The following is a 23,538-nucleotide window of genomic DNA, read 5'->3' as shown; positions in this document are numbered from 1 at the left end:
TGTTGATTAGCTGAATCAGGTGTGTTTGAAATTAGGGTTCGAGCTAAACTTTGCAGAGCTGCAGTTTGACACCTGTGATCTATAGAGAGACCCAAAGAGCCCATTTAAGTGTCCATTAAAACCAATGTAATTTATATTATTGCATTTGAGTCATTATAATTTGGTAATAGTTGTTATTTACTTTCAGCAAGTATACTTAAGGGAATGTGTGTAACGTGGTAAGTTGCAATGTAACATTACACAACATTTTGTAACCATGTAACAAACACATTTGGTCTTATTGAGTTGACTTTATTAGCTATACCTTTGAAGGCCGAATAAATAGGGTTATTATTAGATTTGTTAATTTCAAGGCGGTTTGCCCCTTTAATTCTTTTTTTAACGGCGACGTCTTACGATCACCTGTGAGGGGCGGGGCATGCGCGTTGGATGGAGGAGGCAGGCGTACAACTATAGACAGAGACCCGCACAGAGAGGCTCTACGCTCGGGATGCGCTTTTTCACCAAAAAGACCATCGACTAAAATGGAGGAATAAAATGACAAGCGTTAAAAACAACCGCGGACACGGAGACCGTCGCCTTAATCCGGACATTAAGACCCAAATCGCAGCGTAATTAGCTGGGGTGAAGAGAAGGGGCTCGATCATGGGGAATGAAGGGAGCGCGGAAGGTGGCGACGGCGCGCTTGCTGGATTACCCGCGGGACTCGCACCCGATGGGAAGGGTGGCTTCATCCAGATGCCCTCAGGGGTGGAGGCAGACCTAAGCAGTCTGTCCGAGGAGGAGAGGAAGCAGCTCGTGGCCGCAATGGCCAAAGCGCAGTCCAGGCAAGTTGAAGCGCGTAGGGGTGCGCGCAAAACAGCGTTTTATAAATGAATGCAGTAATAATAATGTCCATCCATTCAGTGCCCGAGCGCTCGTTCTTGTGCTGAAAGAGGTGTGTTGTGATCGGGGCATTGCAGGATGGCACATCACGACAGCCGTACCGATGCAAAAGAAGGATCACACCCATTCACGCACGCAATTGTAATCGAGAGCGTGGATCGGCTGTGTGTGAACCATCGTTTAATAGCAGATGAAATGCAGTCCAGTTTTGCAGATTGATTAAATAGTACTTCCAAATGTAAACACTTGCCTGCACTTCTATATTGAAGCTATGCGTAATGTCCATATTGAGGGGGGATTACATTTATTATGGAGGGTCAGTGGATGTGCATATTGCATTTCCTCAATGTTGTTGTCTTGAAATTGCTACTTGATTATTTCTCCGTCCACAATACTCCAAGGTTATGTGCAGGAATCAAATGGCCTGCAGTGTAGATTTCTTGTTAAAAATATGAGTGATTCTCGTTCCCTCGGCTACATATCCGTCATCTTTGCATCCAGATCTGTGTTGTACTAACCCATTGCGTTTTCCATGCACACTCCATCTTCCTCCTATGGGCTGTGTAGGTGATGTCATGAGCGCTGCCTGAAAATAACAAGCCTTTAAACAAGTGTGTGAACATTAAATCCAGTGAAAGCACGCGACCGACATTCCCTTTCATAAAATATAAGCAGAGCCTATTTGAAAGCTAATTGTATCGTGTCTTTCAAGTTGCATACGCGTAAATTTGTTATTATTACCCAAGCGCAAATGGGGGAAGGGCGTATAAATATTAATATGACTATATATAGCATAACAAGCACAGATGCCATCGTACTCATTGATGCTTTGGTTATTTAAGTGGGCTTGCGTGTGTAGGATTACACCTGAGAACGAGGACCGACCATTTTATGCGATTAAAATGCATTTGTTCGCTGTCCGTGGTGCTGAAAATCTCCGCGGTGCTGAAAAGCGACACTCGGTAGACGTATTTTGCGACATTAAGTGACGGTCTTCTTTGAAAGGTTAAATGATACAGAACACTTACAGTAATGTAAAATAACACCCACTGCATGCATTAACTGTTTAGAGTTTGTTGTGCTGAAATTAATCCTTGGACTAGTGATGTGTCTGAATCGATTTATTGCTGTAGTCAAATGTATCAGCTGGTGTTGACAGCTATAATAAAATGCATATGTTATCAGATTGAGGATATGTGTGTTGCTTGTTTGATTAATGCTTTCGCCATGTTGTCTTTTAAGATTTACATAAAATTTGTTTTTAATTTTAAGTTATTGATTGATTGCGTGATAACTTTGTCTGCCTTGCCTCTTATTTTGGGAATTTATCCAGAGTAGCAATGCACAATTAAATTGGGTTGATTTATCTGTAAAAAGTGCAATGGAGATTTTTTTCTTAGGTTGACTAAAACATTAACCCTATGTCTGTTTACTCCACAGACCACCAGAGACTCAAGCTAGTGGAACCCGAGGCCCATCGGGTCTCAGTAAGAGTCGGACTGTAGATGCATTTGGAGAGGGCCCGCCTCCAAAGCCAAAGCCTGGACGGAGCCCCTCCTCTCTCAGTCTCCTTGAATCACGTTTTCGCCAGGAGCCCAAAGACCCAGAACACCCACGAACCGGCATGTTTTCATCTGGCTTCCTGAGTGGGGCCAATCCCCTAAGTGCTGTCTCTTCTGCGGTCTCCTCTGCCACCATCCCAAAATTTAGCCTCTTTGGGGATGATGAGGAGAATGGGGCATCCAAGAAGGATGGAAAGCCTCCTGGTCCACAGGTTGGGGCCGGGAAGGGTCCTCCACAGCAAGGGGGTAAGCCACTTCAGCAAGGCAAGCCTGGTGGTCCTGGTCCCGAACAGCAAGAGCATAAACCAGGTGGACAGGGACCTCAACACCAAGGGCATAAACCTGGTGCACAGGGACCTCAACAGCAAGGGCCTAAACCTGGTGGACAGGGACCTCAACAGCAAGGGCCTAAACCTGGTGGGCCGGGACCTCAACAGCAAGGGCCTAAACCTGGTGGGCCGGGACTTCAACAGCAAGGGCCTAAACCTGGTGGGCCGGGACCTCAACAGCAAGGGCCTAAACCTGGAGGGCCTGGACATCAGCAACAAGGGCCGGGTAAACCTGGTACAGTGGGGCCAGGAAAACCCAGTGGACTTGGATCTCAGCAGCAGGTTAAACCTGGTCCAGGGACTCAAACACAAGGACCTGGTAAAACTGGGCCTGTCCAGGGGAAAGTTGGCGGGACAATGTGTCCTCTTTGTAAGTCTACACAACTGAATGTGCAGGCCAAGGACCAGCCACCCAACTACAACACCTGCACTCAATGCAAACAGCAGGTGTGCAGCCTGTGCGGATTCAGTCCCCCAGACTCTGAGGTAAGAGAGATATGTCATCACTAATAGTTCTTACACTTGTCTTTCTGAAGGCGCATGGTCCAGATATTCATTTTAAGAATGATATGAAATGACAGTTATTTTTATATAAAGAAGATTCTCCTTTTCAGACAAATGTTTCACAGCTCTTTATATCTCTCCAATCACTGCAAATGCTATGACAAATATACATTTTCATCACTTTTTTGTTCAAGAGTTCTGGAGGAAATAAAAACAAATGAGAAATAAGAAAAAAGCAAAACATCCCATCGGACTAAAAATGGAAGACTTGCTAACTAAATTTAAAATCTGTCTATTAAGATGTTTTAAAGCCATTCTGGGTTTTGTTAATAACCTTTTATTGGTTTTGCTTGAGACACAGCCTCCAGTAGTTTCCTCTCATTCTGAAATTTGGAGAAAGTATTGCCGCAGAGGGCAGACATTTATCGAGTTCACTAACATCCCACATCAGAAACATATTTTTTTTCACTGTGTTGAGAGTCAGCAAAGCTTACCTTGATTAAAGCTCATAGATGTAGAAAGTAAATCAACCATAATTAAACCCAATACACTAAAAGGGCACCAAAATTCCAGTATTTAAGCCATAAAGTAGCTCACAATGTCAATCTGTTGTTATTGCAATTTTATCCAACGGTGATGAATGCTTTTAATAACAGGAAGTTCACAGCAAATAATTATTTATTTGTTATTTGTGCTTCTTCGTCTAGATGTTTTTTCTTCAGTGTTACACTGTATATGGGATATATGGGATGTATACACTGAAGGATTTAAAAGTTATGAAAATGATTTTGGTTTTGCAGGGTAGAGTGTAATCTGGGTTTTTACTGCATCTCTTTAATTACTCTTTATTGATTTTTCCAAGCATATTGAAATAATAAGTTTCCAGGCTTGGCTACTGCACAGAGTTTTATACTTTTTAAAAGCGTTGAAATCCCACCCAAAAAACTACAAAAAAACAGTCATAGTTATAATATCATACTGTAGGTTCACAAGTTTTTTCATTTATTTTTATAAATTATATGACAGGATAGCACATTTGTTTACATTTGTAAACGTATATACAGTAAAACATAATTAGACCTTACATTTTTTGCAGTTTTGCCCCTAACTGAAGAATCGCCAACATGAAGCATTTTGAGATATTTGTAATGACTTGTGTATTATGTGTATAATATAAATCATAACTAATATTATGTGTTTCTGTGATGCATGACTTATATGTGATGTTGTTCTTACAGGGTAAGGAATGGTTGTGTCTAAACTGTCAGATGCAGCGGGCAGTGGGTGGCATGGAGCCCCCTGGACCTCCCACGATGAAACAGCCCCCCAAGCCGGGCTCAGCTCCTCCCTCCCCTCAAAGGAAAGAGTCACTGTCTGAATCACCTTCCAAGGGTGAGCCAGGGAAGAAGCCCCCAATGCTAACCAAACAACAGAGTATTGCTGACACAGGGAAAGGATCTACACCTCCAGCAACCCCAAAATCTGGACCAGCGGTTCAACAGGCATCACCGGGACCCCAGCCTGGCCCACACGGGGCCAAGCGTGGACAGCCACCTCCGCTTCAAAAACCTGTACAAAGCACAAAGGGTAGTCCGCAGCCTTCTCCTGCAAAAACGACCCCAAAACAAGACGGAGGGGGCTTTTTTGGTGGGTTTGGTCTTGGGAGTTTGACAGAGGTAACAAAACCTTCCGCAGGTAATCAGGCCACAGAATCAGTCACAGGTAAACTCTTTGGGGGTTTCGGTGGAGCATCCAAACCTCAGGGTGCCTCCACAGCTCAGGCCAGTGAGTCGGTCACTGGGAAACTTTTTAGTGGGTTTACCGGGCTCACAGAGACGGCAAAGCCTCCACCATCATCTCAGTCATCTGAAAGTGTGTCTGGAAAAATGTTTGGTTTTGGCTCGTCCATCCTGAGCTCTGCCACCAATCTCATCACTGGGGAGGAACCAAAGTCTCCTCCTGTATCTCCTCCAGGATCGCCCCCTGATTCCCCCGTTGGGTCCGGTGCAGAATCCCCACCTGGATCTCCCCCCGACTCAGGCTCAGACTCACCACCCGAAACTCCACCCGCTTATTCCAAAGACCCAGCATCTCCAAAACCTGCAGCTGCTGAGGGAAAAGAATCGCCAGACACATCTTCAAAATCAACGAAAGCAGAGGAGCCTTTGACTCAAGTCTCAGGCTCTGATGCCCAGTTCTGCTGTCCGCTCTGTAAAGCACAGCTGAATGTGGAATCAGTAGAGTCGCCCAACTACAGCACCTGTACAGCGTGCCAGAAGATTGTGTGCAACCTGTGTGGATTTAACCCCACTCCACATCTGTCAGAGGTAAGAAATTCAATGAGAATGCCTCTATGCTAATGGGGATTGAAACCTGCAAATTGTTAGTTTACAGGGTCGTAAATCAAATCCTGCCCGTTACATCTCCTCTGTACTGTTCTTAGAGGCTTCTGGAGACTGAGTTTGTGTGTGAGTGATGAGTACAGGGGAGAGGCTCATGGTCCCATCTCAGATGACTCACCAGCTGGCTGCTTTCTGTTTGGAAATTAGCATTTGCTATTTAATGAACACGGAAGGTAGGGAGGTAGAAACGAAAATTGGAGTGAGAAACTTTGTTTAAATGCTATGAATCAGTAATGAATTACTTCTTTCACATTGAAATGACGTGTACAGACACTGGAAAAGAAAAGCCAAAAATCATTGCAAGGGGTTTTGCAGATGTTTCGCTAAAGAATACATGCCTTGGATTTTTGTTACTTTAATTTTTACTAAAATTTGATATATTATGTTCCTTCTTGTTCTGCTTTTTCTTCTAGTTTAAAATGAATAGAAATTTAACATCATCATTAGTCTGTATACTGAGGTTAACTGCCTGTGTGACTAAGAGCTAATAATTGTTTCCTGAGGGACATAAAGTGGTCTTCCCCGACAGAGTACAGCGAGAGACACACAAAGCAACATCTGCCATAGAGTTGTATCAAGCCTCAGTACTTCTATGCATTTCTAAATCTGTGTATCTTTACGATGTCATTATCATCATTAGAAATCTAGAACAACTCTAGGAAGTCTCACAGACGATACAAAAATAAATCACTTAGAAAGAAATCACTAAATTTGGGTGGTCCCATTATAACCCTTTATGCATGGATTTATTCGTTTGTATAGGAATTTTCTTATAATAATGAGAACAAACGCATATTTTCTGAATCAGACTGCTGTCTGAATGCTTTCTGTCTTGAGACCTGTTTGACTTGTGGCTATTATGAACACTTTATGTATTTATAGTAAATGTTTTCAAATTAAAGCAGTTGGCTTTTGTTTCAGTTAGAAAATTTAGATTAATATTTAGAGAATGTATATCGGCAAATATATTGGTTATCGGCTTCCAATGTTAAAGAACTATAGGGTATCGTTATCAGCCAAAATGTACATATTGGTGCACCCCTAATATATATGTTTATTTACTTGTTTTTTTTTGTTTAAAGTGTTTGCAAACCAAATCTTATTGCACTTTTGTTCATATAGCATTACTTTTGGATTAATTATTAAATTTTACGCTTAACTATGCGATTAATCGCAATTAATCACAGAAAATCATGCGACTAGTGCGTTTTAAAAATGAACGTTGGCCAGCACTAATATACACTCACCTAAAGGATTATTAGGAACACCATACTAATACTGTGTTTGACCCCCTTTCGCATTCAGAACTGCCTTAATTCTTTGTGGCATTGATTCAACAAGGTGCTGAAAGCATTCTTTAGAAATGTTGGCCCATATTGATAGGATAGCATCTTGCAGTTTATGGAGATTTGTGGAATGCACGAAGCTCCCGTTCCACCACATCCCAAAGATGCTCTATTGGGTTGACATATGGTGACTGTGGGGGCCATTTTAGTACAGTGAACTCATTGTCATGTTCAAGAAACCAATTTGAAATGATTTGAGCATTGTGACATGGTGCATTATCCTGCAGGAAGTAGCCATCAGAGGATGGGTACATGGTGGTCATAAAGGGATGGACATGGTCAGAAACAATGCTCAGGTAGGCCGTGGCATTTAAACAATGCCCAATTGGCACTGAGGGGCCTAAAGTGTGCGAAGAAAACATCCCCCACACCATTACACCACCACCATAATTGTATTAATGAGAAATTGAACAGGTGTTCCTATAATCCTTTAGGTGAGTGTATATATGATGTTCCATGCGAGAGATTAACTTTTGGCTAATTACACGATTCTTCAAAGCTTCTTGCTTCGCCTCATGTTTGTCTATGAATGAAAGAGTTGGGCTAAGCTGATCATTGCTGCCCCATGCACCACAACATTTGATGGAACTCATGTCACTTCACGTGTAACACCTAGTGTGTTTCATAATGGGCTGCTACACCAGGTTGCTTGTGCTTGCTGTCTGTAATCCAGTTAGTCTATTTCAGATTAGCGTGAGCATGCGAGTCTGTTTTCATCTCACATGGTACAGCCAATGACTTAACTCAAGTGGGATCATTGTGTCCACCATCTTGGACTGAGACACTTGATTCCTTGATAGTATAATGACTTAAAGACTGGATTACACTGCAAGACTTTGTAAATGGCTATTATTTCTGATGCATGGACATTTAAAAGTTGGTAGGAAAAAACAGGCTTGCATAAAAAACATTCTCATGTTTTAGGCTTGTTTGGAGTTTTGTGAGTTCACACGATTTCTAGTGGTTATACTTTATGACTTAGATTATGAGATTCAAACTAAATTTGGCACAGAACACCAAACATGTTTAATGTCCTCCATCTAAATGAAATCGCGCAACTAGCTCTCTGCACATCATACAATGTGATTTTCTTTTAAATCTGTCAGCTCCAAAAATCTGCACATTGGCTGCAACCTGCGGCATGTACCACCCACTCGTCCCGACTGGAAATCCTGTCATTTCTTCTCAGAACAGCCTCTTTTGCTATTGTTGATGTCTACTGTTTTGACTGTGTGCCTTTGTTGCAAACTGTTTAAAGGTTAGATGGGTCCGATCAACAAAACTAAGGGCTATACACCATTGTGTTGTCAGGAACCGTGCTAAAGTCCGTCCACTTGAAGAACATCCTCACTGGAGATAGATTTAGTCCCTCAGACTGCTAGCTTTCAAGGCCGCGTGTGCTGCCGTGACAACATGGGACAAGCGTCCATGCGAGTGTGCATCTTTGAGTACGCGTTTGTGTGTAGTAATCTTTTTTTGCTAACAGGATGTAAAGGAGAACAGCTGAGTTTTTGTCCGTAGGCCATTTGAGAGCCATATCTTGAAATCGTTCAATATTTACTTAGTTTTATTATAACACTTTCTAAGATTATCTTCTCTGTTTTCTTTCTTCTGTCTCAGCAGTAGCAACGCAGCTTCTCCATGGGGTTTTTCCACTTAACCCGAGTGCAGTTTATTCCTTGTTGTGGTGTATCACCACCTCGTTTGTTCTCTCTCCATGGATTTATGACTTGAATTATTATCTCCCATAACTCCCATTTTATCCCTTTTCTCTGAAAAAGTCATTTTCTTCATTCCTATTCAATTCTCGCCTTTCCTCGCTGTTCGTTATTTAGAGGTTTGAAATTCTCCCCAGGCATTACAATCTGTGAATCAATGCTTACAGGAACAGTTTGACCAGCAATTCAAAATCTTTTGTTTTTTGTATGGCCTTGCTTTTCGAAAAATGTGCTGCCTGTCGTTTCACATTTTCACAAGTAATGAGCCTTAACCCATATAGGACTTAGTCTTGTATGACTGACAAAGCTGCCCAGAGGCAATGCAAATATTGCTGCCAAGTGTAGAGACTTTTCTTGAATGGTCTTTGCTCCGTATTCCCATTCAGTCATCAGAATGTTTTTACTGTACGGAACTCGTCATTGGCAAGGCTGCTCTTGGTTGCGCAACACCCTGTTAACCAATCAGATGTAACCTTTTCTCTTTTGGCTAATGAGAAAACCGTTGTTGGACAAATCAGGTGTGACGCTTTTTCCATGTGGCACCGCGCTGACAGTTTCACAGCAGTCCCACAGAGAACTGGACCATGGATTAGATTTCACACGCTTGGTTTTTTTGGTTGGCCATCTGCCTCAGGCTTTGAGTCACTTACCGGCCACCTGATGTGTCGTAACTCCCTAAAGTGTGCTCTCTCCTCAAAACATAATCTGCTCATTCCATGCATACAGTAACAGCCCAAAAAATCCACTCGCACAATGATAATACAAAGGTTTTGATTTCACTTCCATGTTTTTTGCTTACATGATGCAGACTCTGTATCTGGTCGTGTCATGTCTCTATTCTCTAGGGTTACGCCCACATTCTCACTCCCACTATGACCCATCCACCTCCCACTCCAGTTGCCTGATACATTTAGCTGACTCCCCCATCCTCAGAATATCTGCCTCCGGGTCAAATACAGCATTGCTTGGCCTCCCTCAGAACAGAACTCGGATTTCACATAATCCACCACCTCCCTGAATCAGAGTTTGGCTTTATTCTGTTTTATTGTCTCCCTATCAGTGTAGTGCAGGCTCAATCGCATTTTGTGTTTAATATTGTCACAACTTAATATGTTATCACAACTTAATATGTTGAGCCTATAATAAGGTTGATTTTGAGGAAAGGGCGAAAGTCTATGGCACTATCAAAACTTTGCAATGTTAATTTAGGCGTTCTGTCTCAAGGACTTCGCAAAACATTAACACTGGTTCAGACGGACTTCCAGTTTAACTTTTCTGTTTAATCTTACATGTATAATTCAATTTTAAAGATAGCCATTTAACATTTTAAATCAGGTATAAATGTTGGGTATATTTTGTTAAAATGTTTGTGCTGTGTTAAAAAAACTCAAACATGAAGATCTTGCGGACTTGGTTGGGCCCAGTGTTGCTTATGTCTTCTAAAGAAACACCTTTTTGGCAGTATGTGTACATTTTGGCTGAAAAATTAAACGTCTTCCCCTGAAGGGAAATGATCCGTAATATTTCAGCATAAAACTGACAATCCATCTTGATGAAGTGCTCATATCGTCCTCAGTATGTGTGTTCTGTTCCCATAGTTACGCCGCTGCCTCCCAATCTGTCTGATCACTTTATATGTGTACAGAGTAAAGACGTGCTGTGTGCCTTCCATCGCCATGGAGATCTGTCCACCTGTCTGTTTGATTATGATGTTTGCTGTGTTTATCTTGAACTGCTTTCTGATTGCTAGACAGCATTTTTTAATATTATCATTGATACCTCTGGCTCTCTTCATCGACAGGACTACCTGTCCAATTGCCCGCTTGCATAATGGTCTGCTCATTTGTTCTGCATTTTGTCCTCGTCTTTGTATTTGTAATTTCTACCAGGTACGATCATTTGAATTTAATTGAAGTGTATGTTTTGTCCATCCTGTCTGCGGTCTGTTTGTCTATCTCACTGGGTCATGGTTTGGCTGGTTGGCATCGTCTTCTTATCGTCATGCTGGTAGATGCCGTATCTTCACCATCTGGTTCTTCATAGCATCTTTCTCCATTGAAGTCAGTCAATACAATGGAGAATGTCCATAACAAACCATTTTCTTTATTTTCTGCCATCAGTCAGTCGTTTTGCAAACTGTAGATGATTGGTCACATGATTGGCTGAAACCGTGCCGAAAAAAATGGCGACAGATTTGGCACAAATGGAGAAACTTCCATTGAGATGAATGGGAATGCTAACTTATGGCTTATAGACTTTTCTTTGGTTTGTCTGTTTTGCAGACAAAGCCGCTTCTCAGTAGTCTCTGATGCATTGACTCAGAAATAGCCAAAGTGGTAGAGGCAGAGCCAAAAATGTCTGCAGGCTGCATTACAGGAGATGGTTCTCTTTGTGGCAGCGAGCTTTTATTGGTGTGGATGTGTGTGCATTTTTCCTTTGAGCTCAAAAGCCTGTCTTTTAAGCCAGAAACACTCCTGCAGCAACCACTACATTCTATACTTTCCCTGATGTTTTGAAGCAGTCATATTCTTAGATGTGGCAAAGGTGTGTGTGTGTTTGTGTGAGACAGAGATATATTATATATTTACATGTATTATAAACCACTTTAAGTTGCACTACATACTGAACATCACACTTTATTTTATTTTATTCTATTTTAAAATTTTTGATCAAATAATAAAAATTGAATATTGACTAGGCTCCCTTTTATTTAAATCAAGCTATTTTAAAAAACGTTTACATATATTTTTATGACTGTGAAATACATTTGTATTTTCTTTTATTTCAGGTCTTACAGGTATTCCTGTCGATGTGAGCACGAATACAAACATGATTTGTTTTATTTGTGTCAGTTTATGTCGGAGATCATAACATTCTGCTTGCTTATTGCTAGTCTGCTACACATGCTATTAGGGGCAAAGGACATTGACCTTCCAACATTTTATTGGTCAAAAAGTTGCTCATGGCTAAGCAAAATATAGCTGACCAGCCTATAAATGACCTCAAAACTACAAAGGAGGTTTCTAAGCCAAGTGTCTCAGCTTCTGTTTTGTACGTTTAGTGGTACATTTGAGCCAAGCAAGCAGCACCAGGGAGTCAGTATGGTGCCAATACACAGACTTACAGGAAGTCTCAGCCCCACACAGACCTACTGCAGCTAGATAATAAGGAGAGGACGAGGGTGGCGGATGTGAGAGGAGGAGAGAAATAAAGAGTTGAGATTCAGAGAGGAGGTGGAGATGATATTAGATCTGAGAGGAGGAAATCTGAGGAAAGGTCATTGATTCAGAAAAAAAAAGTTTTTTTTACAATAGACGTACAAATGAGTGAAAACGCATAGGTTTTGATCCAAATTTAATGTAGAGAATAGGTATTATGTAAAATCCACAAAATATGTAGCATAATATTGGCTTTATTAGTCCTTAAAAATCAATAAATTGTATAACAAAAAATGTGAACAGTGACCCCTAAAAGTATTTGGACAAGTAAGGTGTACTTGGAAGTCCATAAATGTTATTGGAGTAGATAACAGTCTGCAGATGCTTGACCTTTTCTCAGAAATTTTCTTTTTACACTTTGTTAGCTTTCACATCTTGCAACTACTCTTCCCAGCTTCTTAAGGTCAATAGTGGTACTCAGTTTTTGTGCGTGTTCACACAGATGACCTTTTATACTTACCAAAGGTGTGGTGAATCATATTATCTAATGGCATGTTCCACTAACCAGAAAGTGTACAAATACATTTGTTTTTGAACAACATGTGTATCATTTTGAAATGTAAACGTATTTGGGCCATAATATATTTTATTACAATTATTGTGTTCCAAAGGTTTCAAATCCATTTTTGAGGCCACTTGAAGTGTTATTGCTTCTACTACAATTTGATAATGGTATTTTGATCATTCAAAATAAAAGATCTCTACAGATGGTGGTTCCATACTAACATATTGTGCTCCTGTAAAGTTATAACAGTAGTAAGCATTTTGGCAGGAACTATTTGTAGCAATTAATTTTTGCAAGGTAGTGGATTGCATTTGCAAAATAATGTAGTCTTTGTGGACTTAAACAATTTTAGCTCTGTATCGCACCTTTATTGACAGATTTAGCACATTGAGACTGTAAACCCACCTATCCTGTGCTCTCACACCAAATTGGTTGAGAATTTTCAAGGACAGTCGCATACATTGCTATACAGCCTTGTTTTGATTTGAGTTGCGAGTAGATGGTTTCCTTCAGTTATGTAGGGTTGACTTTACGATTTCTAGTGTCATAGAAAGAGGAAGCCAGTGAAAATCTTTCTGAATGGGGCATCACATTGAAAATGAGAGTTTGATCTCTGTAAATACTGTCCACTTAAGGATAGCAGTTCTCATTCACTACTCATTCATGCTTTTGTGCGTAACATGTACAGCATGTAAGTGTTTTTTACGCATAAATAAAAGTGAATCCCATTTGCAATTACTCCTCAATTTAGGATAGTTAGAACCAACTTGGACGACGGACATGAATGCCAAAATTACAGACTCTGGTGGCATTAGCGGTAAATTGTATTTGTTTCTAGAACACACATCCTTAGAGAAGACTATTGTTTGCACAGCCCATGACTCACTTTGTATCCAAAATGAGCCTCGGGTGCTATTTACAAACACGGCGAGTGTGGAAGAGACATTGCTTTGAAGCATTTTGATGCGTTTTGTACTGTACATCTTAGCTTGTAAATAATCTTTAATAAATCTCAGGCGCAATCATTTGTCTGTTCAGGATTTAGCTGTACCTACTGACAGTGTTTATTTGCTCGTCCTGCATTGTTTGATCATCCGATCTGCTAAAGGAATTATGCAAATCAGACCACAATGCAGTCACACCCAAATGAAACGGTGCTATATTCAATTTGCATCTGGGTTATGGGCATTTCAAGAGGATGCAGGTTTGTGTGCTAAATTAACGTGCCCAAAAATGGGGACTCTGTTTAAAGAATTTCCCCTGAGACGCTTTGAAAATGTCTGACTTTATATTATATATGAGCACTCATAAAAGAGCTTTATGTAGCCGTGTCTGTTTTCCCCGTCTGCTGACTCTGCAAATATGAAAGAACGAGCGGCCGAAGACAAGCACTTGTTATAGCCTGAGACTCAAATCATGTAACTGACTAAGTTCTAGTTATTTCGCATAAGTTACAATCTCTCCAACTCTCAGGCTGTTGGATTTAACACCTCAGTTTGGCTAGTAAACCAAATGCATTTGGCACATGAGTGCTCAAGCTTTGTCATGCAGGGGTGGATTTTGTTATTTGCCAGAGATTGAAGAAAATGACTCAGAATTGATGTTGCAATTCTATGTCCTTCAAGTCAAACAGATGCATTTTTGTTCTATGTCAAAATGTTCCACATCTGATAACAAAATTTCATTTTGCACATGCACCTTTGTTGCTTTTTAGTAACTTGTTTTTATTGCTTTTGAATTATAAATGTGTCTTATTTGCATGCTGCATTGTAATTACATTTAAATTTGCATTTTTTTATTAGAAGGCGGTTTTATCCACTTACAAAGGAGAGAGCATTTAACATTTAGTCAAATGTGATGGCACACATCATTATGAAGAATTTATCTGATGCATTATGTAATTTGGAGAGCATTACTGACTTTAGTGCAAATATGTTTTTATTATTTAAAACATTTTCCCTGTTTTAAATCTCAATGCTTTAAATACCATTAGCAAGTAAGAAACATATAAACAATATTTGGGCAATTCCAACGTTATGGATGTGACATTTTGCATTATGGACGTAACATAAAAATGCTCAAAGAATGAATTTATCAACAAGGGAATATAAACAGATGGTTCAATATATACGTAACAGAGACTAAACATTAAAAAGTCAGCCTATAAACTAATTTTTTTTATTTAAAAAAGGGAAATATAAATGCGTAATGGATGTGACAAAGGAAGCATTTTTTGGGAGACGACAAACTTTGTAGGATTTCTGTGAAATAAAATGCACAATCCTGAAGCAACAATACCCCATGAAGGGAGAAGGAATAACTCTTTATAGAACATTAAATAGTTACTTTATATTCATTTTTTGTGTGTCCATTTATGAGGAATATGTAGCATTATGGATCTGACAATCTCATGAAAAATCATGCACTAAAAATAAAACAAATGCTTTACAAATTTGAAGAGAGATCTCACATGGGTATTATAACCACCATAGTCAAAAATGTTGGTAAAAATGTCTGCTTTTTGGTAAGGTTGACATTTTCACTTGTTCTGGTTTGTTGATGTTGTCCTGAAAATAACAACATTTGAATGTTAGTAAACAGGGTCTTTTAACCAGGCGGTATGATAATATTTCCATTTCTTTTTGCGTACTATATCTCACTTAATACTACTGAAATACTTTCTTAAGGTTACATTAACTTACTTCTACATCTTACATCTCATCTCATATGGTAGGTCATTAGGATTGTTTGTCTTTGTCCTTGATCTACCCTCACAAAATACATATCTGATTCCACTATACACACCATTATGTGTGCTGTAAAATATGTGTTTCTTGATGTGTCTTGCCACTTATGACATAGGGATCCCATGCCGCCTCTAGGTTTAGACTAAGCCCTGCAGCTCAGTCATGGATGAACCATGGGAACAGAATGTACACAGGCATGCCTCAGCACTGAAGCCTAACATAGATCGCTCTGGATTTACGTCAGCCAGTGGGGCATGATTCCTCTTGAGAGGTCCGCCTGCATGTGACATTCACATCCCCCCACAAACATGTAATATTCATCTCCTACGCCACCGTTTGTGGCGCACTCAGGCTAGTATCTACTTGGCGACATGAAGATCATTTGTATCTCTTAGTTGTTTTGATAAATGATAACTTTGAAACTTAAAGAAATGCATTCTAGTGGGCTTAAAATATGACATTATGAACAGTTGTTTTTGTGTTTTAATTGAGCGATCTTTATATGACAACTTCAATGTGCAGTGGTAGTTTTTTCCATTTGGTCAAAGTAAATTATGGTGGAAGGATCCTAGTCCACACAAACAGCTAAAGACAGCAGTTCCTTTATTGCACTGGCCGATGTGTTTGCCAACAGTTTTAATTGGCTATAAATAGACGAGCTTAGCTCACTCTACTGTGAGAATATGCGATACCCATCAGCTAGAAGCATCAGCTTGGTTCAGTTTGCCTTTTGTAAAGTTGGAGAAATAACATAAACAATGGCTTAAACTGCTTAATTGACACCATAGAAGCAACATGTTGGCTGTACTATACTATTAACAATGGACATTTATAAAAACACAAACAACACACCCATCACCAACAGCATGTTTAAATTGTAGTTGAGGGACATTTTGCACATCCAAATCTTTCTGACACCAAACCAGTGAAGCTTGATTCTGTTATATATCATATTGATGATAAATTGATAACAAAGTTACATAAATGAAAAGCACTCCAGATACTCTGTTATTATTTAGCTTTAGCATTGAAACTAATTGTGTTGAACGAAATTCAACATGCACATTTATAATGGTTTGATATTTTGATTAATAATGCAACCTCATCGTTCAAGACTTCTAAATGATAAAGGTATTCACTCTTATGTTTTACAGAAAGAATGGCTCTGCTTAAACTGCCAGACTCAAAGGGCTCTTTCTGGGCAACTTGGGGATATGCAACCTCCACCCTCTCCAACCAAGCTGCCAGCCAAACACGAACCCACCCCTCCCTCCTCCCCAGCCCACGCTGCATCCTCCACCCCATCCTCTTCTTCACCCACTGCCACCCCTGCCAAAGGGCTAATGCGGATGGCCAGTATAACTCGGGCTTCAGCTGACAAGGCTGAACCCGTCTCAGCCAAAGTTGATGCTAAAGATGTCAAAATTACAGACGCAGTTAAGGAGGTCACAGCAGACAGCATGCAGGTACAACCAGAAGGGGGTGCAGAACATTCCCCTGACACCCATATTGAAAACGCAGAGGGTGTATCAACGTTACCTGAGCAAACGGTAATGGAAGATACCTCTGCCTCACATCATGTTTCAGAGGTGACAACCAATGTTAAAAGAGAAAGTAGAGAAAAAATTGAGGCACCTGCAGAAGTGCAAAAAGCTGAGATAACTGAGATAGAGCAGTGCCAGGGAATAGACCAAAAATATGTTAACACTTTTATAAAAGAACCTGAAACTACAAAAGAAGCATCTATACCAGACACCGCTGATAAAAAACATACTGAGGCCCATGTGGCTAGTAACATAAAAGCTGTTCCAGAAGATGTAGAGTCACAATCCACTGAAACAACAGAGCCAGATAGGCAGGTTGAAATTACAAAGCCCAGTGCTGGCTCTACTCCTATAAGCAATGAACCAGACAGTCATGCTACTGAAAAACGTTCTGAGGAGATCTCACTCACCTCTAATGTAGATGCAGTAGATAAAAAACCTGTAAGGGAAAACTCTATCAAGACAGATACTACTGATCCCGATCAGAGTAGCATAGGGAATGTGCCAGAGGAGAAACCTGAGTCCACTGTACAAATTGAGGCTCCAACCCTTGCTGAGTCAGGAAATGATCAGCCATCTCATAATATTGATCTGGAGGTTTCTTTGAGATTAGAAGATCATGCAGATCAAATTGAGGAAAATGACATCATAGAAGAGGTCCTTGTCGAGAGTGGCTCAGAGGAAATACAGGTTACAGAATCTATGCAGTTTTTCCCAAAAAATAAGTTAGATGTTTGTGAGACACGGGACCTTGTTGTAGAAAAGTCAGAGGTCACTTGCGAATACTCTAATCTCATAGCAAATGCTGTGTCTATAGAAAACAAAGAAGAAAACTCTGAAAAGAGTGAAACTGAAGAGTCAACGTCACAGAAACAATTAGACATGCCCTCATCACTGCCACTCGATCCAAGTATTGAGCTTGTGTCCACAGAAAAAACAGTGGAGAATGAAGATGGAAAAGTTATATATAATTCAAAAAAGCAGTTGAGTACAGAGCTGTGCGAGGAAAAAGAGGATAATTCAGTGGCAGAGGAGAACATATGCACAGATAAAACAGACATTGGAAATAGTTTGTCAGATCAAGTAAACCAAGGTGGAAATGATGCGATTTTTAAGACAACAGAACCGAGGGTTACTCTTGAAACTCTGCCTGACTTCAAAAATGCTAAATTTCTTTCTGATAGGACTTTGTCCGACCAAGAGGTTAATCTAGATGCAGAAGAGAAAAAGGAGTATGCAGACATTCCAGCTATTTTAGAGGCTGCTCCTAAAACAGAGAAAACATTGACAGAAAATTTTGAACCAGTCAAAGACTGTTTGAAAGAGAGAGATTCAACTACAGAAAAGCAAATCAATGAGCATGTAGAAGCTGAGAAAATATATGTTGAGGAAGTTGTATTGAACAGTTCTGAAATAGAGGAGAATGTGGAAGAAGCATTTTCTGCAAAACATTTAAATTTAGCAGATAAATTAGACACGGTCAAACCAGAAACAGAAGTTGTGGCAGATATGCCAGTAATGGTTGAATCCAAAAAAAAGTCTGATGAGATTTCATTACCCTCTGAAGAAAGTGAAGAAAGAAAGAAAGAAAATGTCTCTAAGCAGATAGGAGAGTCAGGGGCTGTTATTGAAAAGACTAAATGTCTAGTCAGTCAAGATGACTCATTCTCTTCTGTTGTTAATAACAAAGTTCCAGAGACGGTAGAAAATATGTCATTAGTAAAGAAAGAAATCAGGCAAATACCTGATGTTGTGACAGAAAAGGCTTTAGAACCGTCTTTATCAGGTCTTGCCGTCCAGAAAATAGAAATCTCTTCACATCCTTTAACTAGTAAGTGTGAAGATATACAAACAGGGACCAAAATTGTGCCTCAAATGATACAACCATCTCAACAAGACACTCCAAAAAACTCCCCTGCTGTAGCATCCCCCATATCTAGAGGGAGAGATAAATTAGATGAGGAAGAGCTGATGATAAAACCACCAGTTGTAGCTGACCTAGAAATCACCCAAAATGCTGGAAATGAATGCGCATTCAAACGCCTTCCCCCTAGCCTAGACCATTTTGTAGAACTAGCTTCCCCACACACTCCATTTAGCCAACAGGAAATAAAGAATTCAGAGGAGGGGATGCTGACCTCTGAAACACAAGAGAAAAAGGATGACATGCTACAGCCATTGATAAAGTCTTATAAAGTTGATGAATCTAAAGAGGTAACTGTAGATGTAGCGGAAGAGGTACTCCTATTCTAGTAGATATTAAGATGATCACTACCGTACTGCAGTCTAGAGTTTATATATATGTTCCTGATTATGTATTTTATTTCTGTTCATAATTCTAATAAATTCAAATTTTATTTTTGCAGAAAATGGATGAGCCTTCTTTTCCATTAAAAGACAATCTGCTATTGAGAGAACCTAGTGAGAAAGAGAGCAGCCCCTCAAGTCCCACAGCCCTTGCCAAGTTGGAAAGAACCGTCCTTCCGATACTAGAAGCTCAAGCAACGACCGAAGAGAAACCAACACCTGAAACTTTCAAGGTCAAGCGCCGACTGGAGGTCCTCCCAACGTCTCCAGAACCCAGTTCAGAGGAAGACCAACATGAAACTAATGATCAAAATAATGATGCTACAAAAAAAGAGAGGAAAAAACTTCTTGTTCCTACAGATATCCAAGGAGATTTTTTTGAAGACAGTAGTGATGGAGCACCTTCACCTGAACTTCAGGGGAACAAGACTGTTGGAGAAAAAGAAGTAGAAATAGAGAGTCCATCCTCTTTGGATGAAGAGTTCATTCGAAAGCAGATCATCGATATGAGTGCAGATGAGGATGCATCACTGTCTGATGAAGAAAACCTAGTCAGACAGAAAATCAAAGATCATGAGAAGAAGAGAGATGGTAAGGACAACAGTGAGTCAGTCAAGTCAAGACGGCTTCTCAAAAAGAGCAGCATCAGTCCAGAAGATGAACCAGAGCGAAAGAGCATTATTTCTGTCACAAAAATTGAGGAACTGGCTAAAGGTGAACAACCTTCATTAGACAGTGGAACCGGCATTCGCCATTTTAAGACAATTGAATTTAACAGTTCAGCGACTGTACGCCAGACATCTGATGATTGTGAACTGGAGAGTCTTACAGACTCTCCTGATGATAGGTCTAGGGGTGAAGGTTCTTCTAGCTTGCATGCATCCAGTTTTACACCAGGAACATCTCCAACATCTTTGTCTTCTCTTGATGAAGACAGTGACAGCAGCAGCCCCAGTAATGTTCGATCTAGTGGTGAGGGCAAGCAGCACAGGAAAGCAAAGCACCGGCAACAAGGCCAGATGCTTCCCACTATTGAGGATTCGTCTGAGGAAGACGAGCTGCGAGAGGAAGAGGAGCTACTGAGAGAACAGGAGAAACAGAAGGGCTCAGGGAAAAAGTCAAAGAAGGACAAAGAGGAGATACGGGCACAGAGAAGGAGAGAAAGGCCCAAAACTCCACCAAGCAACCTCTCACCAATCGAGGATGCATCTCCCACAGAAGAGCTTAGGCAGGAAGCAGAGATGGAAGAATTCCGCAGGTCTTCATGCTCCGATCTCTCCCCAAGCATGGATTCGGAAACAGAGAGCTTTGAAATACTTCCAGAGAAAATTGTTGCTGTCCAAAAAGTCTATCAGTTACCAACATCAGTGTCCCTTTATTCTCCAACAGATGAGCAGCATAATGAAGTTCATCCCAAAGAAAAGGGAAAGCGTTCATTGAAAAGTGCAGATGAGGCATATGAAGAAATCATGCTTAAGGCCAAATCTCCAACTAGTGACGTAAAGGAAACTCCACCTGGGAAAGAATCTCTTTACGGTGGCATGCTAATAGAAGATTATGCATATGAATCTCTTGTTGATGATGGATCCTATGAGAAGGTACCAGAAAATCTGCTTGTATCCGAGAAGCCTAAAAAGCCTTTGCGATCTCCAGATGAAGTTTATGAAGACATGATGCAAAAGAAAAAAGAGATAATGCTTAAAGAACAAGAACGAACACATGACAAGCCAAAAGAGGATATTCCTAAACCAGAAATCTTGTTCCCTTCTACTGACTCAAGTAAGGACATCTCATTAGTTGTCACCGGACGGTCTGGTAAGGATGGAAGACCGCTATTAGATGCAGAGGCAGCTTATGAAGATCTTATGAAAAAACAAAGAGCAGTGCTAACTCCAGGAACCAGTCCAACTCAAGCAGGCCCTGATCTAAGTGGCGTAACACAAGAAACAAAAGATGCCCAAGTTGAGAGAACAGAGACAGCACCTCCACGAAGAATACTTTCTATACCTGATCTGAGAGTGACACAGTGCTCTTCAGGTGAAGAGGAGTCTGGTGAAGAGAGCATTACTGACCAGGCACAGGAATACGAGACTACTACATCTTCAGCTACAAAGCAACTTGTTGATGAAGACTTCCAGCAAACATTACCCCCAGGTTTAACCTCTGAGTCAGGTCTAGAAGATGTGTCACTGCAAAAAGACACAGCTTCACCTGCAGTATCATCTAACTTGCAAAATGCCACAGAGACAAATCAAGATGTTGACAAAGCTGGTATTGTTGACTTGTCCAAATCATCAGCCTCAAGTCAAATTGACTCTTTTTCCACACCAGTTCCTAGTGTAATTTCAAGACCATCACCAACAGTAGTTGTAAGTGTATCTCCTTTGCCCACTCTACCTCAGTATATAGTATCTACTGCACCTAGTGTTGTGTCAACTGCTCCACCTGTCCCTCCTAAACCTGCAGTTATGCGTAGAGGTGCATCTCTGGAAAAAACAGACATTCCAGTTCCTCCACCGTTACCCCCTCCAACACTACCAAAACCCTCTGTGTATCCCAAAAAGACTCCACCACAGGTCCCTCCAAGAACTTCTCCAGTCGGAATGTCAACCTCAGTGGACAGTGTACCAGTAAGACAGCCTGTTGTTTCAAACTACAAACCCCATGTTCCTCCTCCTGTACCACCAAAGCCATCCTCCATACCTGCAGGCCTGACCTTCAGTCACAAACCAGGGGAAACTGTAAAACCACCTATAGCCCCAAAACCTATATCTGGTTCTCAACCATCTTTTACAACCCATCCTCCAGTAAGACCTATAATACTTGGTACAGGCGGTGCAGACAGTGCCCTTAATCTTAGTCCTTCTGCTGAGAGCAAGACAGGAACCACATCTCCACTCAGGTCCCCCTCGTCACCCAGGTTTGCCAAGGTTTTACGTGATACATATGTTGTTATTACTTTGCCATCTCAGCCTGGTTCACCTACAGACACCATTACCACCCAAGCCCCAAGTCCTGGTCAAGAGTCACCACAGAAACAGCCTTCCTCACATCACCAAACTCAACCACCTCAACAGCCACAAACAACCAGAGTACCATTGGCATTCACAAGAATTACTAAATCCATTGAAAGTCAAGAAATATGTGGCCCAGAAAAGGTTGTGTCTAGCATGAGCCACGTCTGTGAGGTTATTTCAGCCACAACACAGCCTCAATCGATAATCCCCCATGTTGATGTTCAGGTAGTTACAACTGAGGTCCAAAGGACAACAGTGTCTGTTGTGCATGAAAGAACACCACCTCCACGTCTTGCTCCAAGACCCACTGATGTCCCTGTCGTTCAAGAAAGCATGAAACCTGAACCAGTTCAAGTACAGAATGGCCATGTGTATCATCCTGGTGAGGTGGTGGATCTTCGAACCCCAAAAATAGATTCAGAGACATCCATGAAGGGTGTGGATCTGTCTTCATCAGAGTCAAGACGACAGTCCCTTGCTATTGATGCTGTTGTACGTCAGCAAAGTGCGGTGCAGTCATCCGTTGTAAACCTAAGCACTGATACCTCCTCAGTATCTGTAGTTACCGACAGCATCACCATCCTTACATGCACAGCCACTGTAGCTTATGGCAATGAAACATCTCATTCCACATCAATGCCTCTCCAACTTACCACAGTTAAATCCTTTGAGCCTGTATCTCAAATTATATACAAGCCTGTTGACTCTCAGCCAGAGAAACCTATAAATCTCTCCACAACAGTGGGTAAGACTCACACTCCTGTAACAATAGCTCCTACAATTACAAGCAATGGCATTAATACAAAAATAACCCCTGGAGTAGAAATAGGCTTATCAGGTGCAGTTGACCTCACCACTGTTAAACCTGCCCAGACGATAGTTACAATGAACGGCTCCACTGCAGAGATGGTTACTGCGGTAATTACCGAGGATGATGGTAAACCAGTAGATCTGACAGCAGGAAGAACTGCTGTCTGCTGTGATGTAGTATATAAGCTTCCTTTTGCAGGGAGCTGTGCAACTCAGCAGCCCTCAGCCCCTTTACCAGAGGATCGTTTCGGCTACAGGGATGACCACTATCAATATGACCGTACTCCTAATGGCATGAGAGGTCTCGGTGGAATTAAACCATCAATGTCTGACACAAACTTGGCTGAGGCTGGTCTTTTCCTGTATAAAAGTAAGCATAGTTATGATTACAAGGAGGCCACAGAAGGTGCTGTAGATCTGACATCTGGAAAAATGTCAGGTCAGTATGAGATTGAAGATCTTTCTCGTCGATATCAATATGAGTTACCTCTGCTTATTCAAAGCTAATTTTTCTTTTTATGTGTTTTCTATGTTGGTTTTGCATGCCCTTTTTATTCTTTTTTTGGATGTGTATGCATGTCTCTGCATGCCTTTCAATGGTATTTTGATCGTTTTGGTTTTTTATCCTTTGGATGGTGCATGGC

General features: G+C 40.9%; 1 protein-coding gene across 1 annotated transcript in view; it reads left to right on the top strand.

Moving 5' to 3' along the window:
• The first annotated feature begins 489 nt into the window (after nucleotides 1-489).
• pcloa (piccolo presynaptic cytomatrix protein a) overlaps nucleotides 490-23,538 on the top strand; it is a 44,719-nt gene continuing 21,670 nt past the window's right edge. The window contains exons 1-5 of the mRNA XM_056747816.1: nucleotides 490-827; nucleotides 2,326-3,262; nucleotides 4,519-5,607; nucleotides 16,371-16,682; nucleotides 19,127-23,333. Coding sequence (XP_056603794.1) covers nucleotides 646-827; nucleotides 2,326-3,262; nucleotides 4,519-5,607; nucleotides 16,371-16,682; nucleotides 19,127-23,333 — 6,727 coding nt within the window. The 5' untranslated portion in view covers nucleotides 490-645. The remainder of the gene's footprint in view (nucleotides 828-2,325; nucleotides 3,263-4,518; nucleotides 5,608-16,370; nucleotides 16,683-19,126; nucleotides 23,334-23,538) is intronic.

The sequence above is a fragment of the Triplophysa dalaica genome, chromosome 5, assembly GCF_015846415.1.
Source record: "Triplophysa dalaica isolate WHDGS20190420 chromosome 5, ASM1584641v1, whole genome shotgun sequence".
Taxonomy (NCBI): Eukaryota; Metazoa; Chordata; class Actinopteri; order Cypriniformes; family Nemacheilidae; genus Triplophysa; species Triplophysa dalaica.
The sequence above is the reverse complement of the archived record's forward strand: the minus strand, read 5'-3'. Positions and strand labels throughout refer to the sequence as shown.